Source organism: Monopterus albus, unplaced genomic scaffold (assembly GCF_001952655.1).
Source record: "Monopterus albus unplaced genomic scaffold, M_albus_1.0 scaffold34.1, whole genome shotgun sequence".
Lineage (NCBI taxonomy): Eukaryota > Metazoa > Chordata > Actinopteri > Synbranchiformes > Synbranchidae > Monopterus > Monopterus albus.
The window spans coordinates 3,259,497-3,282,855 of record NW_018127914.1 but is presented as its reverse complement, the minus strand read 5'-3'; the positions used below and the strand labels follow the sequence as shown (position 1 = coordinate 3,282,855).

General features: G+C 40.1%; 3 protein-coding genes and 1 non-coding gene across 6 annotated transcripts; 1 reads left to right on the top strand and 3 right to left on the bottom strand.

Moving 5' to 3' along the window:
* Nucleotides 1-153: 153 nt before the first annotated feature.
* On the bottom strand, nt 154-4,810 carry nrm (nurim). Its single transcript, XM_020597311.1, has 4 exons — nt 4,621-4,810; nt 3,657-3,850; nt 2,998-3,174; nt 154-1,886 (listed from the first exon to the last, which is right to left on the bottom strand). Exons 1-4 carry the CDS (start codon nt 4,769-4,771, stop codon nt 1,569-1,571), a joined length of 840 nt encoding a protein of 279 aa, XP_020452967.1. The 5' UTR covers nt 4,772-4,810; the 3' UTR covers nt 154-1,568.
* trnak-cuu (transfer RNA lysine (anticodon CUU)) lies at nt 4,345-4,417 on the bottom strand. The gene has a single exon. It is a non-coding gene; the product is annotated as a tRNA-Lys (tRNA).
* Nucleotides 4,811-6,704: 1,894 nt separating the features above from the next.
* cdcp1b (CUB domain containing protein 1b) lies at nt 6,705-19,975 on the top strand. 3 transcript variants are annotated; one of them, XM_020597731.1, is made up of 14 exons: nt 6,705-7,190; nt 7,330-7,417; nt 9,698-9,922; nt 10,583-10,924; nt 11,498-11,713; nt 11,971-12,315; nt 13,240-13,455; nt 13,986-14,342; nt 14,590-14,949; nt 15,573-15,770; nt 16,217-16,573; nt 16,925-17,281; nt 17,421-17,502; nt 18,087-19,975. In XM_020597731.1, exons 2-14 carry the CDS (start codon nt 7,354-7,356, stop codon nt 18,577-18,579), a joined length of 3,612 nt encoding a protein of 1,203 aa, XP_020453387.1. In that variant the 5' UTR covers nt 6,705-7,190; nt 7,330-7,353; the 3' UTR covers nt 18,580-19,975. The 3 variants fall into 3 exon arrangements, with proteins under 3 accessions (XP_020453387.1, XP_020453388.1, XP_020453389.1); XM_020597732.1 differs by having other exon boundaries at nt 7,327-7,417; XM_020597733.1 differs by lacking the exon at nt 7,330-7,417.
* An 818-nt stretch (nt 19,976-20,793) lies between these two features.
* clec3bb (C-type lectin domain family 3, member Bb) lies at nt 20,794-22,829 on the bottom strand. The gene is made up of 3 exons (XM_020597653.1): nt 22,631-22,829; nt 22,417-22,515; nt 20,794-21,476 (listed from the first exon to the last, which is right to left on the bottom strand). The coding sequence occupies exons 1-3, from the start codon at nt 22,725-22,727 to the stop codon at nt 21,070-21,072; spliced, it is 603 nt and encodes a 200-aa protein (XP_020453309.1). The 5' UTR covers nt 22,728-22,829; the 3' UTR covers nt 20,794-21,069.
* Between the last annotated feature and the right edge of the window lie 530 nt (nt 22,830-23,359).

Genomic DNA, 23,359 nt, shown 5'->3' with positions numbered 1-23,359 from the left:
TTCCCTTTTGCGAAAAACACATGTTAACACACAAAGTTGATATAAAATAGTGCAAAGAAACTGAAAGTTTCTCAGTTTGTGACATGGCATTTAAATGTAAGCAGACCTGACAAGAAGACTAACAAAGAGGAAACAAACATGTCACAAACCACACCTAAAGAGCACAGAAATGTGTTTAATGATGAAAATACTCAAAGATTTAGAATGAGGCAGCAATGCAGACTTTGGAAACCAGCATACTGTAAATGAAAGATTACAGTGTGAAAATTAATGACATTTTTAGGAAATTACAGCCACTTGTTAAGACGACTTAACAGAACATGAACTGGGAAATACCAAACACAGTTTGTTTAACTTAAGTGGTTTACATTCAGTCTAACATTACTGTAGATGCACCCCCAACATGAGTAAGAGAGTAACTACGTTCATAATCTCAGAAATACCATGACACTTTTTTCATTATAGCTGCTGTGAAAAAAATAAAGCTGCATTTTGTGCCTTTGCCAGTGTAAAATCTCAGTAATACATTATTTTCCAAGGACAGTGAAATTTAATAGTATACAGAGAGATACAATGTGAAGGTACTTGGCACATAGAAGGTAACAGCTTATAAATAATATACTGTAGTGTTGCAGATCAAGATGAATAAAAAGAGGGTTTCACTGCAAAATAGAGCTGCTAACATAATCTCACTGTAGATAAATTGGTGTCAGTTTATGTGTATCATCCACTGCAAATATTAGGAGTTCATTCATTGAGGGAACCAGCTGGTGGTGTTGATTCTGTGGTCATGTGCCACTAAACCACCACAGAAGAAGCCACAACAAGATCAAGGGATTAAAAGAGCATCAGTCACACACAAAGTGATGGAAAACATGACAGAAATGTGGCATTTCTGGTTGTTTCATGTATTAATTTAAAGATTGCTAAGTCTCGCTCCACATAGATCTGATGTTTTCACTGTAGCCATTTAGTCTTTTCAGTTAATGTCCAAGTCTTTGTGTACATCACGATTTGTACCCTAAGTTTGTTTCCTTGGAAAATGAAGAGTGTTGCATTTTGCTTTCATTTGTACTGTACATCCTCGTTCTGCATGTTTTTATGTTAAAACCTGGTCAGCGTCAGTGGTCAGGCTGTATAAAATATGACAAAATAATGGACAAATTCTTTGTCATAAATTTTAACAGAAGATCAACTTAAATATTTCATAAGTCCTCAAAATCTCAGTTTCCCCAACATTAAAACAATTTACTTGAATACCAAGCACCCCTTGGAAACATTAATACGCCCTCCTTAGTGGGGGAAGTGTTATGTTTTCATATGGTAGAATAAAACTCTTCCTTACTTAAACCACATAAGCAGTAAAAAGGATAATTAAAGAAATCCAGGCTCATGTTGCAAAGAATTCAGTTTGAATGTGGTTGTTTTTCAGTAGCAGAAATGTCCAGAGCAGGTTTGTTTGTTTGTTCTCAGGCTCAGAGCGGATCACACAGACTTGAAGTCACTTTTAAAACAATATTTCTGATTAATGTGAAGACTACAGTCAGTCACATCACAGGGACCTCACTTCACTTCTCCTTGCGGTTGCCGTCATCCCCCTCGGTGGTGTTGATGCTGCCCTGCGGTGGCTCTGCAAAGAGCTGCATCTTGCTGTCGAACTGGACACAGAGGTAGGCTAAATCCTCTTTGTCCAGAGAGTGCGCGAGAGCCAGGTAGGTCGACAGAGTCCCAGCCAGCAGGAGCCTGTCCAGGGACATGGCTGGAAGGAGCCACAGCACCACACCCAGCTCCAGGCACACCGGGTGGCGAAGGTGAGACAGGAGGCGCTGGGCACGGGGTGAGTTCTGAGAAAGGGGATCCCCCAAGCCGAGACACTCGTAATACACCTGAGAGACAGCAAGGGGCAGAGGGTGAGACGGTATGAGACTAGTTAGGCTAAGCAGCACCAGTTCAGCTTTCATAGCAGTTCCATGCTTTTTGGCATCAAATAAAAATAAAGATAGTAATTGTGGACGTGGATCATTGCGTTAGCTGCTGAATTTACTGGCTTTTGATGTTTTCATCTCAGCTCAGTGAGGTCTGCCTGGTGTACAGTGTTTGGGAAGGCTCAGTTCTGACAGCCACCCACACTTACAGAACTGTAACCAGACACGTGTAGTGCAGTACATAGTCACAAGCCGCTATGATGCAGCGTTAGAATAAGTTCTCAGATCCTTTACTGAAGTAAATCTACTAATATCTGTCAGATCTGCTCGGTGCACCTCTCGCTCTCTTTTTCTCTCCCTTTCTCTTTCTTGGCAGGTGCTGGCTCCCTGATTGTGGCTCAGAGCTGCAGTGGCTCAGCAATCAACACATTCACATTCCTAAGCCGCAGAAAGACTGCACAGATGCCAGATCATTGAGTTTTTGCCCCATGTTACCTTGGCTCTCTGGCCGCTTCTTGAGACTACTACCTTCCCTGCGCTACAACATATCTTCAACCTCAAGTAAGATTGAAATGCTTCTCAGACACACCGCTCAGCTGTGACTTCTCTTTCCTGGTCCTTGTACCACTTTCCATTTTCCTGAAGATAGCTGAGCATTCTACTTCGAATGACAGTGTTCTACTGCCCAGTAGTGTTTTGTCTCTCAGTAAGGTACATTTACTCTTCTAGCTTTAAACTGTTTTACACAGGCCTGCAAGTAATCTTTCTCAGTTAATGGACTGGCTAGTTAGAAAATCAGTGACATCTTCACACTGCTTGTGCTGTCTGACCAACAGTTCAAACACGATTATTAAAAACAAATGAAAAATATTAAACCTAAAATGAAAAGTACCAATCTGAATCTATGATGAAAACGAGCTTAAAAAAATAAAAGATGAAATTACTGAATGATTCTTTAACATTCTGGTAACTGGGCATTTGGTGGCCTATCCATTAGCATGTACTGCAATCACTCACTCATTCTGTGATTTGTATTGAGCTAGATTTAGCCTACTGATGTAGCTCTGGTTACCTGTTTGATGCCCAGCAGTTCTGGATAATCAAAGATCATGAGGATGCTACAGATGATTGCCCAGCAGAGGAAGTGCAGACTGAAGCACAGCAGAGGGAACCAGATACTCCAGGGCACATGACGCACTGACCACAGACAGGGGGCGCCAGTGACGGGCTGCCAGTAACGCATCAGGATCTAACACAGGAGAAAGAAATTGATGCATGGCTATAGTATGTATGTATTTACTAGTACTTTATAAACAATGTGAGACGATCTATAGCTGTCTTTCCCTTGGCTTTGTGTTAAGGGTGCGATATTACTAACTTGTGACTGCATCTTTTAACACTGTCATTTTGCTTATGTCTTATTGCTGCTCTGCATGTCAGTGGGTTAATCGGTATTGCTTGGCTGTGGTTTGATGCTAGCAGGGATACAATGTACTGAACAATGGAAACTGTTGCTGTATTATTGTACTAATGTGTTACTGTTTTCTGTGGCTCTGCCGAGATTGTCCACTGCTTTGCATTGTCCTTGTAAATACATGAACTAAAATAAAAAGATACAAAATGCACTAAGGTTACCAAATTATGTACTGTACAGTTGTAATTAATGACTTTTTGTTCATTATGGCAATAAAAGCAGCATTTTACATACTTTTACAATTTCTGCTGCTTTACCTGGAGGGCCAGTGCAGTAGTGAAGCAGTATACCGTCCTGTTTAGGACCCCTAGGACTGACTGGAGGGCCTGTTTGACAGGAGACCAGGCAAGCAGACTGTGCTGTGTGGTGAAGAGAGCCAGGAGCCCCAGATCCACAACAAGAGACCTGAGGACAGAGCTGTCCTGCAGGGCCACCGACCACAGTATGGAATCTTAGGTTTGGGCAAACAATGTGAACAAGAGGAGAAAAGATGATACTGTCCTGTCTTTTGTTCATACTGAGCATTAAATACTGCCATTATTGTTTTTCAAGAAGTAAACTGTGCAACTTGACACAGCTCGTACCTACTGGTTGGTTGTGCATCAGACTTTGATAAGGGGAAAGACAGGGGAACAGACTTCAACACAATGTAGGCTCTCCAACAAAAATATCTGGCCCCCAACAAAAGGTCAGGTTTTCCATTTTGTAGTATGCTAAAACATGTATATAATTTCTTATAAATCTACTGTATGCAACATGTATAAACGAAGTGTGTGTAAATCACAGTATCTAATGATAGCCAATATTTTCATCAAACAGAAAGAGCTTACTGATAACAGTAACAGTACCATATGAAGTATTGGCACTGTTAATTTTTACTCCACCATGCATCGTCATCAATATGCATCACCATGCATGTTGTCCCCGTGGAACAAAAATGTTGTGCGCCCAACGTGGGGCTCGAACCCACGACCCTGAGATTAAGAGTCTCATGCTCTACCGACTGAGCTAGCCGGGCTGTGATGCAGAGTTTTAGTGGTCTCAATATCAAGTGTGAACTAATGGCGTTTGTTTAACTAGTTGACTTATTATGTTTTATTGTTGTAAACTGTTTCATTTATGTTACAAGACAAATTAAAGCATACAGTAACAACAATTCAAGCACAGTCACACTGGCTAACGTTTCCACATCGTAAACCAGCAGATTTTGCGGAGACTTACCTTGGCAGAGTGTAGTCTCTCCGGTGATGTTATGGTATATTGCTCGAAATGATATAAACCGAATGAAGTCCACACCGGATACGAATACAAACGCAAAGTTTAGCAGAGACACGGTACAGAGAGCCCACCCTCGGACTGTGACTGACGCCATTTCAAACAGCGTCCAACTTCATTTGGCAACTTCCACAGTGGTTTCTTCCGGGAGGGGGCTTGTGTTTGCACCAATTATTCTCGCACCGTGTCGCTGTTTTGCGGAACAACAAGCGGGGAAGCACCTCTGTGCTCTAAGCTGCAAGTGACCTTTCTCTGCAGTGGTGGAAAGTAACATTTTCTCAAATACTGTACAGTTGTGCGGAATCGAAAGTAACATTTACTCAAATACTGTACAGTTGTGCGGAATATGTACTTTGAGGAGGGTATTTTAATTTTCTGACACTTCATCTTCATCACCTTTTAGAAGGAAGTATTGTACCTTTAACTCCACTATTTATTTGATAAACATATTTGCTAATTGCGGCATGGTGGAACAGTAAAGAGAGTCATTTTCGGCTTTTCCCGTTTTCTGAGGGGTCGCCACAATGACAACTGACATGTTGACATTTAACACGCGTTTAACGCCGGATACTCTTCCTGACTCAACCCAGTTTCGAACCCGGGTCGCAGCGACGAGAGCGCTGCACCTCAACCACTAACCAAAATCTGCGTCCTGCTTCCGCCACATATGGACGTGTTTGCATGTCAGTAAATTTAAAAAAATAAAGAAGCAAGGTGCTAGAGGATTACCACTAAATTTACCAGCTATATATATGCATGCATGTACAAAACACTGAACAGGACACCTGAAACCTCTTCACCCATAAATCATAAAAAACATATGAACATTAAAACACTATGCTGCTCATTCAGCTTGTGCTGCTGCCCTCATGTGGACTGTTTGAACTTTTTAAGATTTTAACCAATGACCTAGAATCAGACCCACCCAAATAACAGTCAAACAAATGGTGTGCCTCCTTCTCGCAGTGCCAAGTGAGCAGGGATGATGTAACCCGTCAGTTCAGTGTCTTATTAATAAAAAAAAACTGTGTTTTTCTTGTTTAAATTCATCTATAACTTTTTACATTTGACCTTTTATTTGTTCTTTTTCACTGGCACTATATTTGTATCTCTGAGTTTTATTTACACCAGCTGCTCACTTAAAAAAGAGAAGAAAAACAGGAAGAAGACACAAAAGGCAATGACAAGAGTTTAAAGTATTTACTTTAGTGCTTTTGATGATGACGTTTTTCCTAATCTCTGAACTTTCCAATTCAGTCTTCTCAGTCACCAACCATATACAAATAAACAAATTTTGACATATTACTCAGTCTAAGGCATGTCCAGTATTGGCATATAATAACCAGAGCTCAAAGTGCTTTATCTGTTAAAGAAAAACTTTATTAACTTGATGAAAAGGAGACACTGACTATGAAACTGGTCACTGGTATGAAAACCTGCAAACTCAAGGCCCTCTGCAGCAGATGTTCTGCTGTCCGGGATCTACAGTAACATGGGAGGGGAGGGGGAGTCTGACAGCTGCTGATCCTTCACTGAGGTTCCTTGTTAACACAGACTCCACATGCTGTCAGACTGGTTCGACAAAAATTAGTGCAGCTTATGTTTTATTAGTGAGTATTTGTGTTTTGAGGATCAAAGTGCTCTCAGAGGGACAGAGAGACTAGAAGAAATTACAGCCTTTTGAAAACAATTTTACACTCCCTTTTTGTTTATGATTATGTTTGGGAATTTGAAATATTTGAATTAGGCTAGAGGGGTTAAAACCGAGGCTTTAGTTGGGCTTGGTGATATGTTAATGGCTAATTTTAGGCATTCTGGATTAATGTAAGGCTAAATCAGGTGATTAACTAAGTACCTTCAAAAATGAAACACAAATAAGTATTTGCAAGTGAGTCAGGTATTTTTCGCTGGAGGAATGCGTCATGAGGCGTGTGGAGGCAGGAGCCTCTGCAACATGGGAGTGTCAGTCACAGGTATCAGCCATATAAACACATGTTCACACCATCAGTTCAGCTGAATAGGCACAACTAGTTTTGAACATGTTATGTATTTGAGCTGATAGTAGTATTGCTCTAAAGACTGTAAATCAGTTTTAGGTTCAGACTGGATTTATTTTTCTTAATTCCTGATCTTTATATTTATATCATTCCCAATGCAGTTATATCAAGGAACAAATAATTATTGGATAAACACATATCAGTTTGTTAGTGACATATAATACGAGCCAATATCTAATTTGAGTTCCACACCCTTCGTCTGCCTCATTTTCGGGATACACAGCGCAGTGCCAGCAATTCTTGGCATGTTCGAGGCTTTATAAATAGGGCACCCATTGTGCTACACAGTCAGAGGAGTCACATAAGGAGTCGTGTCTGAGTAGGATTCCGTAGTGTAGGATTTTTATCTCTGCTGTGTTTCGGATCAAGGACACTACGGAAAGACGTGAACGTTCTCACTCGTCAGGTTTGGACAGGTAACAGTGTGGACCACGCCCTCAGCCATCCTGTTGCGCACAGGTAATGTGGAGCAGGAAGTGGCTGTCATCGACATCGCTGCTGCTGTAACGTGAATGAATATGCAGTTGTATATTTGAGAGATAAACGAGCAGCTTTTAACAGTTCACCTTTTTAAAAGCTTTTAAATGTTTTAAAGCAGGAAGTCCGGTATTTATTAGTGAACATGAGGCTCTGCGCGACCTGCGCGCTCTTTGGACTTTTGTTTTTGTCAGTCTTCGACTTATCAGGTGAGAATACAGGATTTCTTTCAGGATTAAGTGTGCAAATTTAAATGTTTGTTAAAACTTTGTTTACACAGTTTCTTATTGCTTTTTGTTTTCAGTTGGCTTCACATTCAAACAGTGCACAAAACGTCTTGTGGTTCATCTAAAGTCTGTGCCAATTGGGTTAAACAGACAGCGGTGATAAATGTATGCTGTTCATTGTGGCAAACAACGTGCTAATGGGCGACCTAATGCAAAAGGGAAGCCCTGTAAAACACTAAACTGCGATGTGCTTACAGTCCTATGTCAATAAATTAGAAGATAATAGAGGACATCTAGGGAACATTGCATATGACTGATTGACTGGACAGTGGAGATGAAGGGCTAAAGAACATTTGTAGTCTGAGTGGAGTAACCTAACCCTCAGTCCTGACTTCTATTCCTCCATTTCAAAAGTTTTATGAGGCATTTATGGACCTTCCTGGAGGCATGAATTCATCATAGTTTCATTAATGATTGACCAGCAATCTGCTGCTGAGCCATTATATTTTGTGCCGTTTTAAACTCAGCTACTTTCTTCCCCATTAACTTGATTCAATTTTAGGGTAGAAGCCATCAGCACCATGGTATTTATTATCCTTTACCGTGATTGTGGGAATTATTATATAACAATTTTATTTCTCACAAGATATGAGTCTTTGAACACTGTCATCTGGAAAACCCATCGTTTACTATCATAAGAAACCCTCTAGCCCACATTTAACATGTAAATGCTCCAGTAGTTTTCTGTGTTGTTTTCAAGTCTTTATAAGTTCAGATTGTGAATTCCTGGCTTGATTTTATGTGTGTAGACACATGGTTTAAAAACATTACAGTGTTTTCATTCGTGACTGCCACCATTGTGAATGTAGCCTCAGTTTTAATGGAATTATGATTTATACAGATGCCCTTTAGCTCAGACTTATTGGAAGAAGGTGTCACAAATCCTTAAATCTTAAACTGGATATACTAGAAGATTTGCTAATTATGGACCTGTAGAGCTTTAGTTATGCAGAGAGGTAGTGGTAAGTCAGGGGTTTTTGTGGGCTCCATGGGAACCATCTCATTCAGAATCAGAGATTATGTGACCAAGTGGAGTGGCCTTTCAGAAGCACATTCATCCTATTAATTGGTGAGTTACAGCGACTAAATACACTATATACAGTATAGGACAAGTTACATAGGTTATAATGAATAAAAATTAAATAAGAAGAAGTGTATAACACTGGAAGATTAGTGGAAAGAACAACAGTAAATATTTGTCTGTGGATGTATGTTTGCATTTGTGCATGTATGTATCCATAGTGCATATGCACATCTGGGTGTGGCTTTTTGTGCATATATGGCTTTTTTATATAATTTGCTTATCATCAAATGTTCTATTTCTTTATAGAGCAAAACAAAATAAAATGTATTATTTAGAATTACATTTCTCTGATATATAAGTTTATTCCTAATGGTGTTCCAGCAGAAACAACATGAAAATGTACAGCTGAAAAATGTCTCTGTTTGACAAACTGCATAATGGGAACAGTGTCCCTGATTAACCTAAAACCTGATTTAACATATGTGAAATTTCTCTCTTTTAAGATACTGATATAATACTGGTTGGTGTATGGGTCTAGCTCTACTCTGAAAGTTTTCAAATAGAAAACACCCATGTTTTAGCTGCACTAAAACCACATCTGGAACCAAAACAGGGATAAATATGAAAGCAATGCTGTAAATTTTGATAACCATTTCAGTTGAGGTTATAAAAAAATAAAGCCACATGATGTCATGCAGAAGCAGCTGTTACTGTTACCCGTGCTTTTTAAAACTGGTTTGCCTTCATTTCCTCTCCTTACTCAGTCTCCAAATGACTCAGTATTGAGAAGTCAATACAGTTGCTTTGGTTTGACACCATGAAATAGGGGAATACAGTAGGTGTGCCTGGAACCACCATTTATTCTAGTGTTAAGAGCAAATTGTCTGGCCATGTTTGTGTGTTTGGTTCCTTTTGTGTCCTTTATATTGCTGATGTGTTGAAGTGATGCCTTAGCCCTATAGCGTACAGCTTATGTGAACCCTGTTTTTATGAAGACGAGTGTCGTTGCTTGTAAGAGTGTGTGTTTGTGAAGTATCCAGATATTCAAGCTCAGATATGGAAATCTGTCCAAGCATGCTCTCAAGCAGCTGAAGTGCACTTGAAACACTGGCAATAATAATCAGTTTGTAGCATCTTTAAGTTATTTGCACCTAACTCGCCCTGATCTGTTTCCTCAGAATGCCTACAGATGAAGGTCCGACCAGACCGAGGCTCGAATGTGACGGTGTCCACTGGGCTTCCTATGGATCAGTGTGCTGTGTGCACAGTCAGTGGGGTGAATGACACGCAGACTTCCTGTCACTCCTCTCTTTCTCTGGTACCTGAAAAGGAGGTCACATTGCTGTTCAAATGCTCCCAGCCCCTTGACCAGGCTTACACTGTCATAGTAACTCGTACCATTGGTGAGTTCTGAGATGAACGTCTGCTTCACAGATACATCATGTCACATTATATAAGGCTCTTTAGATGGCAAGATGTTGTGTTTTCTCTGTTTTCTATTGCAGTAAACTTATTTTCTCTAAGTTTCAGACTGTTAAACAAAACACGACATTTCATGTCGTGTTTTGTTTTGTCACCTTTGAGTCCAAGAAACTGATGTACACGTGTCAGTCCTTTCTGACAGTTTATAGAAGAAATTATTATATTATGCTTAGTTGTTTCTGTGAGCAGGTGTAATAATTTCACTTTAACAGATCAAACTTTGTGGTAGCTACCCTGAGATCACAAAGAGAACCTCACAATTCCTTCTAGTCAAATTTCAGTCCACGGTGCTTCAGATACAGTGTACCTTGTTGAGGGGTTACAATTAATTTAGTCCTAATAATGTTTAGGTTAAATCCGTTTTATTCACATCAAATCATGAATAATTGATTAAGGTCAAAGTGTTTATTTGTCATATGCACAGTTAGGAAACACGTTTCCCTATACAATGAAATTCTTTCTTTGCCGTCCACATGAATGCCACATAATACAAGTGAAATTTAAAGTAGATGAGCACCTTATGCAGCAGAACCTAAAATTTTAAACCAGTCTGTGTATTTTTATCCTGTCTTGTGTTCCAGAGTGCACTAAGGACACCTGCAGCCCTACAACAGTAGAAATTCAGCCATCCATCCTCACAGAGTTTGCCAGAACCTTCACCTGGGAGTTTAAGGCACCTGAGAAGACAGCTGTGAGTGTGAACATCCTTGGGGATGGACTGATGGAGACGTCACAACCATGCACTAATGGATTTCAGTTTTCGGTGGCCACGTCCAAAGCAAATAGCAAGGACCAAACTCGGTACTGTCGAGGTGGATCTGTGACTCGTCTAGACCTGCTCAATGAAGCTGTTATGTCTCTGCAAGTCAATCCAAAGGCTCAGGTGGAATCTGTGTTGTTTCAGGTCTCCGCTGGACCTTTAAGTAAGAAAGAATTACTGACTACACACCCATCGTATCTAAGAAAACCTTTAGTAACACTATTGAGTTTGATTTGATGAGAACTGTCTGTATGCTAAATATGAATCTACTGCCTGGAGCCAGGTAGCTTATTATTGCTTAACACAAAAATCAGCAACAAGAGTTAGCTTGTTTCTAACCTTTGTGCGTGCTGACTGATGGAAAAAAATGAATCCATTTTAAGATGATTCTGAAAAATAAAATGTGGAAAATTTGAAAGGGTCTGGAAACTTTCCATACTGACCTTTATAATTTAGTTTCTTGTAAATTTAATGACTTTTCCAAGAGCCTCAAGTGTACAAAGACAGACTAGCTGTTCCCCGTTTCCAGTCTTTGTGCTAAGCTAAGCTAGAAAGTAAACAAGGCATTTTTCTTTATTTTTATGTTTTCTTTAGTTTAGTTAAGTTTTACTGTTGCATCCTGATTTATTACATAATACATTTTAAACTTGCTACTAACTAAAACCATAGGGAGGACTTTACACATTGATTTATGAATATTTGGTGTATCCTGGCATATGTTACTCTCTCTCCTTAGAGGGCCGAACCATGGTTATAACCATTGATTCCAGCACGACTGTAGTTGTTAGCCGGGACCCTGTGGAACCAGCGTGCGACGTGTGCTCTGTTGACGGCCCCACTCCTAATTGTAGTCCAACAGAAAAGACACTGACCAACGTTGAAAAACTCTCACTGGAGTTCAGCTGCCAAAACCCTCAGGACATGTACCGTGTGAAGATAAGGAAGAAAATAGGTGAGAAGTATGGAAACCACATGACAAAATTTTATTTATTTACAAGCAGAATTTGGGATTAACATTTTTGGATAGACTATGTATTAAGTCCTCATGTATGGAAGACAAAAAACAACCTGTTTCGTCGGTAAATGAATACTTAAATAATGGTCAAAATAAATCCAGAAAGAGATGAACAAGTAAATACAGAAATCTAAATAACATGAATATAGTAATACATAAACTATTTAAGAATATTTATTACTTTATTCCTCCAGAGTGCACCACAAGCTCCTGCACCCCTTCTGCAGGAGAAGCTGATCCCAACCTCTTCAAGGACTTCAATAGATCCTTAATATGGCACATTAGTGTCCCAGAGAAAACGGTATTAAGTTTGGACTTTCCTGACAATGGACTGAAGGAGATTTCTGGAGCAGAAAATTGCCAAGATGGCTATCAGTACTCAGTGAGTACAACTAAAAGTGACAGAAACATCAGAACTAACAGGTACTGCAAGAGTGGGACAGTGTCTGATCTGGATTTTCTTGGAGCGACAGCTGTGACTGTTGAAGTACCCAGAGGAGGAGACCTGACAGCATTCGGTGTCAGAGCAGCACCAAGAGGCAAGCAACTGTTCCTTCACTTTGTTCAGACCATTTTTCAGGGGAAAAAAATCATTTTATCAAACAAAACATTTCTCTTACTATTGTAAAAATTACATTGTTAAAGAAATATAACTAAAAACCAATGCTTTATCCATTAGAATAACACAAAGATGCATCATTAATAAATCACCTGGGCCAATTAAACAAATTTAATGACTGGTCTAGTTTTAGTTATTAGTTTTATTTGGCAGACATTCACTGATTCACAGAAAAGAAATTAGAGTTAGTGTAGCTAGAAGGTTAATTTTCATCTGTTGTAAATGTAAAATAATAGCACCTTTTAAATAAAAAATAAAATGTGTAAAGGTCATGTACAGACCACAAAAACAGCACAGTGCAGTTGGTCTATTAGGGTGTAGAATTACACCAGCTGCTACAAGTCTACAGCAATACTAGCAGGTCAGTGAGGCCATACTTACAAGTAGCATTGAGCTAAATGCTAACTTCTACATACACAGTGGCTAATATCAGCATGCTAACATGCTTACACTGACAGTGCTAAAATGTGTAATAGGAGTAATGTATACACAATCGTTTAATTAAGCACATAGACTGTATGGTTTAATGTGTTTGCATGCTAACGTTTTCTAATTAGCACTAAACACAAAGTACAGCTGAGGCTGAGTGGAATTAGATTTATAGGTATTTCATCATAAGCAACAAATTTTGACCTTTTGGTGGTGCTAGGTGAAAAGTAAAGGGTTTCCCAAAGTTAATACATCTGAGGGCAACATGAAACAGTTGTTGAGATATTAAACTAAATGTCAAAAATATGAATCACATGGTGGCACTGGTATAAAAGTTTGGGGCTGTAAAAGATTTGGCAACATGCCACATCCACAAAAATATATGAATCACAGTACTGTGCCCATTTCTCTTTAGGTGGCAGAACGATGTCTGTGACCCCCGACCCCAACACCATCGTTATCATCAGCAGGGTGACCAGTGTGCCAGACTGCAGTGTGTGTGTGAACGCGCCCCCCAATCAGAAATGCAACTCGAAATCTCTGAAAATTACTGATCCTCGTAGCACCTTGGTAGAGTTTACCTGTCCTCGACCTCAGGATATTTTCAGTGTGGAGATCAACAGGCAAATTGGTATGAAGATCTATACACAGGAATTTGTTACTGATGTTTTTCAAAAACATGTTTCTTCAGGATTCTCACATACTTTGTGCTGACTGGTAAAGTTTATTTTTTTTGTGCATTTATGATGTTTGATGTCATGTCTAACAGCAAATTCGATAATACTAGTGACGGTTAAAGGCTCAAGCCCAAGATCTGATGCAACATTTAATTAAAAAAGTAAAATAATAATGCAGAAAAATACCAGTCTGTAATATACCTTAGTGTTTTTAATTTTATTCTGAACCAGTCCAAAGAGTTGAGTGTGTTCAGATGACTTTCATACAACCAAAGCCAGTAACATTCAGGTAATTAGGATTTATTTAAAAAGACAAAACGTGTAAAGTACATTTTTGCCAAAAAAAAGGAAACATATAACTGACAGTAAATGATTTCATTCTTTTAACTCATTTTCATGCTTCAGTGATGCCTTTGTTTGGATCTTTGTCCACACAAACTAAATCGCCATCTTTAAAACATTCTTCTTTTTCTATAAACTCCAGACTGCACAGCAACCTCTTGCTCTGGTAACATTGTTCAGGCTGAGTCCACACTGTTCCCAGACTTCAACCGGACTTTTACTTGGGACCTCAAAGTTGTCTCCACTCGGACCTTCCAACTAGACTTCCCAGAAACTGGAATGCAACAGATCCCCAAAGAGAAGACCTGTCCAAATGAGCACACATACTCTGTTATTACCTATCTGCGCACTGGGCCTGGAGTCATCGGTACCTTTTGTAAAGGAGGACCTGTGACCACCATCCTGGCTCGCTACAAGGGCCGTGTGTCTCTGCTGGTGCCTGCAAACAGGAAGCTGGACCCTGTCGACTTCAAACTGGATGTTGGGCCTGAGACTAGCAGTAAGTTGCTACTGATTTCTGTGTTGTCAAACATTTGGTCCATCCCACACCGGATTGGAAGACACCACTTTATATCAAGCATCATACATAATGTATAACAAGACATCTTCCTGTAACACATGCACAAAACCAAAAGGTAAATATCAGTTCTAACTAAATTTGATATACTTCAGGTTTATTTGCAGAGAGAAAGGCGATTTCCTTTGCATGTTTCTAACCACAGTTTTCTCTCCTTGTCTCTCTCAAGTGTTGGCCATAGTGAAAGTCAACCTACCACGAGGTTTATCAGACACAGATTTCTTCATAGCCAACTATCCTGATGATTTTCCTGACAACCAGCAGATGCAGTGGGACTTCACAGTGCCAGTCATGCACAACTATACAATGCGTTTTCGTGAACAAACAGCTCCAGTGTGCCTCCACAATGCAGTGGAGGTGGCATACCAGAAAGAGGACAAGAAGGTGACCAAATTGACCCTGACGGATCGTCAGCCGGAGCATCAGCAGGGCAACTTCAGCATGGTGCTGAAAAACTGTGAAACCAACAAAACACACCAGGGACTCACTTTGAAGTACACAGTCTCTGTGATGAGGAGCGGTCACCCAGGTACAGGGTTAAAAATCAAGCTACCTGAATGATAGAATTGTTTTAATGAGAAAGTAATGCTTTTGTGCAACATCACAATCCTTTGTTGTAATGAACAGATCCAAGGAGAATTTGTAAGCTTGTTAAGAGTAAATGCAGAGGGTTGTGCATTTCTTGTCTCATTACTTTTCAGTATTTTCTGAAAAATAATTACCTGTTGAACTTTGACAAAACAAGAGATCATACTTACTTTCAGTGTTTTTATATATATTTTAGTACAAAAATATTATGTTAATAATTTGCTTGTTTTACAAAAAGGACAAGGATATGTGTTATTTTCTGACAACTCAACTGGAAAATACAGTCACAGTTTTATATACTTCACACAGCAGAACTGCATTTTACACCAGTATGCAAATTATAATGGCACATGACACATACTGGTCAAAAACTGGGACACAATTTCCCATTCACTTCAGTGGGAAAGTATGTCCAAACGTTTGACTGTACATGTGTTATAAACAGAAATGAGATGAAAAAAGTACATAGTTTGGTTTTGCAAGACCTATGATGAATTGCCACAATAAAAGCACAAGTCAAGATGAAAACTAAATTTGTCCCTCTGTGTTGTATTTCCTTTTCAGTCCTGTGCACGGTGGATCTAACCAAATGGCAAGGAGTGTCCCTGCAGATACAGAAAGTGGTCTCTGATCCCTTTTGTGAGATGAGCATTAACTCCAAGGTTTCGGAGAAGATAAACGTATCTGCAGGCACAAAGGCCAGCCTCTCCTTCCTTGACTGTCGAAATGAAGAAGTGCAGCTGACTGCCAGTGAAGTTATTGGTACGATGATAATTTTTATTTTTTTAATATTTATGAATAGCAAAAAAAATAAACACAAATGCTATAATGTTTTAAACTGAAGAGTTGCTTTTGGAGCTAATATCTATCAGTAAGAGTTTGATATTTTTGGAAATCTGTTTAATAGCTTTCTTGCCAAGACTTAGATTAATGAGTTAGATTCTGTATGGTAGCCTATATAACTTCTGTTTAGACAGACCTAGCTAGCTGCTTTCCCTTGTTTTTGGTCTTTGTGCTAAGCTAGCAGCTGTTGGTTCCAGCTACATATTTACCAGACAGTGGTATCAATCTTCTTATTTAACTCTTGGCAAGTAAGTAAATAAGCATATTTCCAAATATCCCTGTAAGTCCAAAAAACTTTTTGTTAGAAATTATATCTTTGTGTTTGCTGTATCATGTGATCTTATTTTGTACCTTTTTAATAACAGGGTGCCAAAATGTGGCGTCATGCTCTATGACTCTCCTCACTGTGCCCCAACTGGATTCTTGTCTCCCGATGTCCCTAAGTAGCTTCACTTGGCACTTCAGTGTCCCTGAGGACATCACAGTGGATCTGATGTCGCCCACGGGTAGCTTCCAACAGTCTCTGCCTGGTCAGGAGTGTAACCAGGATGTCTCACTGAATGTGGCAGAGGAAGATGGAGTTTCTCTCGGAGACTTCTGCTTTAATGGAATCATCCAGAAAGTTCAGGTGCATACCAACGTCTCTGTCACAGCTACAGCTCGCGACTTCAGCAAGACCAGTGGGCCTTTTCTCAATGCCAGCTTCAGTCAGCACATCACAGGTAAAACATCAATATGTGAGACTGCAGATAAAGATTCAGTGAATCGTTTTATCAGTAAATAGAGCCCAATGAGGCATTTTCATATGAATGTGTTTTTCATTTACATCATTACAAATATATATATAAATATATAAACAACAGATTAATCAATAATGAAAATAAAATTGTCAAGCTGCAGTATCATCGTTGTACTATGGCCAAGTGAAATATATGCACTATAATTTTAAATTCCACACAGGGGCACTATTGGACCACAAATGGGGGAGACACCTTTTACATTTATGACCAGCAGAGATTACTCTTACACAGGATACAGTACTGGGACTAAGCATTGTTTCCCTCCCTTTTCAGAGACCATTATTTACACAGTCAGTCCTATGGAAGCATCTCCAAACCTCCTGGCCACCCCCAGTTGGCCTCAGGGAATGCGGCCTTTGACCACCGTGTCCTGGATCGTCTCTCTTCCAAGCCAGTACCAGGCAGAAATACAGTTTGTCAACGTCAGCCAGCCCAAGTGCGGCGAGTACCACACGGACATCAGTGTGAAGATGTTGGGGTCCGGGGAGGAGATGATCAGCCGCAGGGAGGATGAGCAGATGGTGGACAAGTTAGTGGTCCCACAGAGTTTCTATCTCAACATGTCCAACTGTTTACCAGACGAGGGACAGTTTGGTGTAGTGACTAAAGTCGTCCTGCAGAAGACATTCAGTAAGAAGCACTCCTCTAGGCCTTTCTCTCTCTCTCTCACACACACACACACACACACACACACACACACACACACAGAAATAAAAAAGTCCTTGCTATAAAAACTTAATTCTGCTGTGTTTTCTTTTTTACTCTACAGTTCCGTTGCCCATGATCCTTGGGATTCTAGGAGCTATTTTGCTTTTGCTGATAGTGCTGGGTGTAGTATGCTTCATCAGAAGGTGAGTATACTTGTGGCAAAACTCTCTTAACATATGAGGAAGGGATTTATCAAACCAGTAAAAGCGATTTTTTTTTTTTTTTTCCTTTACCAAATCCTTCATTTCTCTCTCTACCTACAAACCTAAAAATGAAAGCTAGTTACACAAATGAATAATAACATTAGTTGAATATTATAAAACAAAATAGAATTACAGCTTTGTGGTCGTATGCCTCTGCCAGCCAGTGAAACACACGGGTACGGGACACAAGTGAGGTCACTCATCTTGACCTTTGACCACCAAAATCTGATCAGTTCATCTTTGCATCCAAGCAGAAACTTGTGCCAAATTTGAAGAAAGTCCTTGAAGGTGTTCCTGAGATATTGCGTTCACAAGAATGGGACATATGGGCAATTCGAAAACATAATGCCTCCAGCCACGGCTATCATGGAGGCATAGAAATAGGAAAACTAAGAGGCTGAAACATAAATGATCCAGTGAGGAGTAAAAAAAATGTATTATAACTTTCTGTAAGACTGATGTTCAGCTGGCTGCTTTTGTTGACTCATTGTTTATGGTCTGCCTTAATTTTTTTTGTCAAACAGGAAAAAGAAACAAAAGATGAGCAAGGAGTCCATGTTCATCAGCAAAGGGGATATCTTCCGCCCGAGCGACAGGCACTTCATCAAAACCCAATCTGACAATGACTCCCACATCTACACGTCCGTAGATGAGACAATGGTGTATAGCCACCTGCTGGTTGACTCTGGCTACACCGACGGCATGCAGGACCTCAACAGAGGTATACAGGTGGACTCGTATCAAACATTCACTGGCCCCACTAAGCTGCCTGCAGTCGACGAAACGAATGCAGAGCCGGAGATGGACCAGTACAGGATGTTTCTGGACCCTTCTGACACTTTTATCCCGTCCCGTCCGCGCACTCCCATCGAGCGGCAGGACAGCCTTGGCTTCCAGGACAGCAGGATGGTGGACAATGAATTGTACACATTCAAAAGCACTGGGGAGATAAACACAATCCAGCTGTCCAGTTTTAACTTGGAGCCACAGCCGCCGATAACAGAGGAGTCCTTGTAGTGTGCTGGGACTGTAGCCGCACGATGGGCACTGTTACTTAATTCTCAGTATAGCACCGGGTATCTCTTGACTGCACTGATGTGAACTTCTGTGCCTCGATTGCACTCAGGGAATCTGAGTTTCACTAACTTCAGATGTGGTGTTGGCTTAGACTTCAACAGCAGAAGCTGTAAGCCTCTTCTTTAAAGCAGCAGTTTGAAATTTTTGGATAATTTTTCAGTGTCTTGCTAAGAGTTGGAGAAGAAGTTCGATTCCACTTTCCTGTCCGTACACTAAATGTGAAGCCACAGCCAGCAGCAGTTAGCTTACCGATACTGGAACAGGGGGCGACAGCTATCATAACCACATACCGCTGCCAGCTACCGAATGGACATGTTTTATCCTGCTTGTGCAATCTGTGCAGTGACTTCTTGGAGTCACTGCACAAGATAACTTGTTTTAAAATTTTCATGTATTATGTGTGGGTTTTTGTATGTAATTAACAAACAACATAACATGTCCATTAGTGAGCTTTAGATGTGCTGGTACATGAAGTTTCTATTTTATTTTATTTTTTTTTACCTTTTGACAGACACTAGTTGTTCCCTGTTTCTGAGCTTCATGGTAAGCTGATATAACTGCCTGTTGTCTGTAGTGTTGTATTTACTGTACAGGCATGATATCCATGATATCAGTCTTCTTTACTCCTGGTCAAAAAGAAAGCAAAGTATATTTCTGAAAACATTGAACTATTCCTTTAACACTTTGTTTAATGTTATGAAATTTCTGCCACGTTGCATGGATTCAGGAGCTGGTCCTTGTTTTTAAAATGTTTTTATATTTTTAACTAGTTTTTTTTATTAAAATATGTTTCTCCTTACCTGTAAGTACAATTGAGTTATTTTTTTTTAGCAATAACATGTAGGAAAATGGTTTGATGAGGGAACAGTTTACTTCATGCCATCACACACTTAAGCAGTGACATTTGAGTTTCCATCTCCTGCTGGAACACTGACCTTTTGTATTCTGGATGGTTAAAACAATTTCAACCACAGGAACTCCAGCCAAGAAAAACAGTTTGAAGGAGGGTGTGGAAGACTTCAGCGCAGCGGCCAGTGTTTACCATGGAGAAGTGTGTGTTACTGGAAACAACAAATGCAGAAGAATGCAGAATCACATTTCTTGTAGCTCCAAGCCTCACAAATTTCAATTCTGCATTTCTGCTTTAATCTTAAAGGTTTGAGACTTTGGACTTTAGGGAGCAACATTTTGGTGAATACACCTATTTGCTTACTTGCTGAGTGTTAATTGAGCAGATGGATACCACTCATACATGCACACTGAGAGCCACTGTACCGGAGTCAAATTCCTTGTGTGTCAAACACACCTGGACAATAAAAGCTTGTTCTTATTCAGATTCTGATTTTATCAGTATGGTAAATATGAACTACAGCCAGCAACTGGGGCACTACATGGCAAACTTAGCTTTGCCCTTAGAGAGTAAATGCTGGGAAACAAATAGTTTGGCTCTGTCTAGAGGTGCTACTTGATCATTACTGGATGCAGTTGTTTTGTTTGTTTGTTTGTTTGTTTGTTTTTTTAAATCGGGTCCAGGTCAACAGAGGTCCAGCAGGTTCACATTTGAAAACCTGTGTCAGAACTTGTGAGCTTAATGTACCAGAAAATAGAACAAAAATATGTAGCATCTACATACAGTCAGGTACCTGGTCCTTCTTTCAACTACTTTAAAGATTGAATAACACTTATACAAAGTAATATCCATGCAACAGCGCCCCCTGTTTTCACACTAGATACAGAATATGACCTACAGCCTGCAGAGACTTATAGAACTAAAACAGCTAACTGTTATTTTTGCCGTTTCCACCATATTTTCAAACAGAGCCGCAGACAGATTGTGAGGCAATGGGGCCCTGGGCAGAGACATGTATGAGGCCCCTGCTGTACCTCTCCTGCATATCTAGGAGCAACACATGAGCATGTACGCGGTTTGTGTATTTCTGGTTGTTTTGTCTGTTTTTACCAATGTTTTATGAATTTTCACTCATTTTGCACATGTTTTACTTGTGTATATGTTCTTACTGTTTCCAGCCTTTGAACTAATCTATGCCTACTGGCTGTAGCTTAATTTTTCACATACAGATAAGGTTGATGGCAATCAACTACCACATTGTTTATCTCAACGTGTTTCCTTTAAGCAGTGACATTAGAGGTTTTCATAGTTTATTGATGGTCATTTTCAGGTTACATCAGGCCAGATATTATAGGAGACTACATATCACCAGCTCACTTTGGTTTACTATAACAAGCTCATTTATCGCTGTTTCCTGCAACTGAATGTGAACTTCTAGATCTGAAGAGGGTCCCGATGCAAAGCCAGCTGAGAACCACTGGAGTAACAACTCCTTTTAGAATAGTAGGCAAAGTGGCACTACAGCAAGAGTACACACACAAAGCGACTACAGCCATGCGCAGAGTCTGAGATAAATGTGATCAAACAATGTTGAACTGGCAGACAGAGGGCTTCTCCTCGCGACAGTTCTCATCAGACCACTTCCCATAGGAGGCCTCAGACAGGACGGCACAGTTCTGGGACTGGCCGCCATCTGGCTGAGGGGACTGAGAATTGGACATGTCCCAGTTTTTGTATGTGATGCTGAGGCCGGTCTGGTCCGTCCAGGTGCCCTCTTTAACCATGTCATTGATGCCCAGCCAGACCTGCTCATCCAGGCCGATGCTCTGGCGGATGTAGTCTGTGAGCTGGTTGTTCTCATCGCTGGATGTTGGTGTACCAAGAACACCACCCAGGGCGTGACAGTCTTCACTAGCAGTGTGATAGCGCTTCCTCACAGGGTCGGCCAAGAAACACTTTCTATGGATCTTTACGCCTTTCAAACAGACTGAAAAATGAAATAAAATGGAGAAGATGGTTAGTTAGAATTAAACTGTGATTCAGTGTTATCTTTAGTTTTTCTTTTTGGAGATAATACAGGTATTACTGAGGACTCTATTTTGATTATAAAATTAAAAGCAGCTGTGGTATTTTGAAGATATAAGTACAAAATCTGCAGTAGTAATAAACAGCACAATGAACATGGTGCTTTTATTCTGTCTGAACATTTTTAGATGTGTAGAAACAATTGGATATCATTATGTGTTCTGAACAAGAGGTCAGACAAGGGTTTGTCATGTGTTCTGCACATTAAAATATGCTGTTTCAAAGACTACACATGTATTCTATTTGCTTTTAAGAGGCGCATACCTCAGAGTACTGACTCCAATTTGAATATAAAAAGTGCACTGCGCTGTATGTACCTCATGTCAAAATATCAACAGATTCACTAAGCTTCCCCATTAAAGACTCATATTGCAATCCACTTCAAACAGATTTGAGACTAACTATTGCTCTTTGTCTTCATTATAAGTGTGGTACTATTGGCTGATTATCCACTGTCATAGCTGATCATAATGGGCAGCTACAGAAGTGCGTGTCTCAGGCTGGCAGGAGTTCGTATTGCTCAAAGTCACTTCAAGTAGAAGTTTACTGACACTGGGCTCCTCTACATGCCAGGGCCACAAAATTAGGTAGTAATCCAGGACCAACCTTGGTTAGGGTTGTACCAGTTAGCAGTGCATATTTCTACAGAAAAAACTGCAATCACTCATAGTTTGCACAGGTGATTGACATGCAGCCGTCTGCTTTACCTGGTCAGTAATCTAGCCTAATTAAGGCCACTTGGTTAACCATCTACCATTGTTGGTGATCTATTAAGACGGATCCTAGTTTTGGGGCACTTTTGGGTGAAGTTTACATAGAAGAGTTATTTATATCAGTTTTACCTGTCTGCAGGGCCTGTTGCTCCTTCAGTAGGTTGAGCTCCTGGTTAATGTCGTTGATCTGTTTCTGTAGGTCCTCAATGGCAGGATCCTTTGTTGTATCTGAGTCCAGCAGCACCAGGGACACAAGAACATCGGGAGGGAATTTAGTGGTAATTTGTGCATGAAAGAACAACTGATTTTAAACATTGTGTTGTGACAAATGTTTTTCATCTACCTTTCTTCGCTTGCTTCTTTTTTGGTGGAGTCTGCTGGAATGAGCAGCTCACCAGTAGGAGTACTCCCAGCATCGCACACAGTCCTTTGAACTCCATGGCTAGACCTGTTGAATAAGACTGCTCCAACGTGGACACTTGCAATTTATCTCTCTCCCTCTCTCTCTCTCTTTCACACCCTCCCTCTCATCCCTCAGAATTAGGAAAAACACTGAAGTCCAAGACTGTCAGGAATAACAATCTGACCTCAGGAGCCTTAAAGGATGGTGTGTGTGTGTGTGTATCTCATCTGGCTCCAGATAGTTCACATGAAAAGCCAGTGCTAACCAGAGCCAGGTCTGGAGAGCAGGTGGAAGCTGGCAGAAAGGGTGGAACAGTGCGTAGCTTCTAATATAACTAGCTTTCATCAAAGTGTAAGAAAAATAAGTCATCTGTTGCATAAAGGGCTAAATCGTTTGGCTACATTTCTTGGCTACGAAAGAGCTTAAGTAATGAAAATAAATGGAAAAGCTGTTTTGGAAGTCTAGAGGTGTGGCCACATTTGGAAACACTTTAAACATTTTCAGGTGTTTTTGGCAGCACTGAAATCAAAACTTCAATCATAATCTGTTAAGTCTCTGATGTAGATTTAAAACAACTATACCTGCAATATTATACTAGTTTTAATTTGTTTTATTTTATAAATCATTCTCTACAGATTTTTTTTTTCATTTCAAACTCTGCAGTGAGAG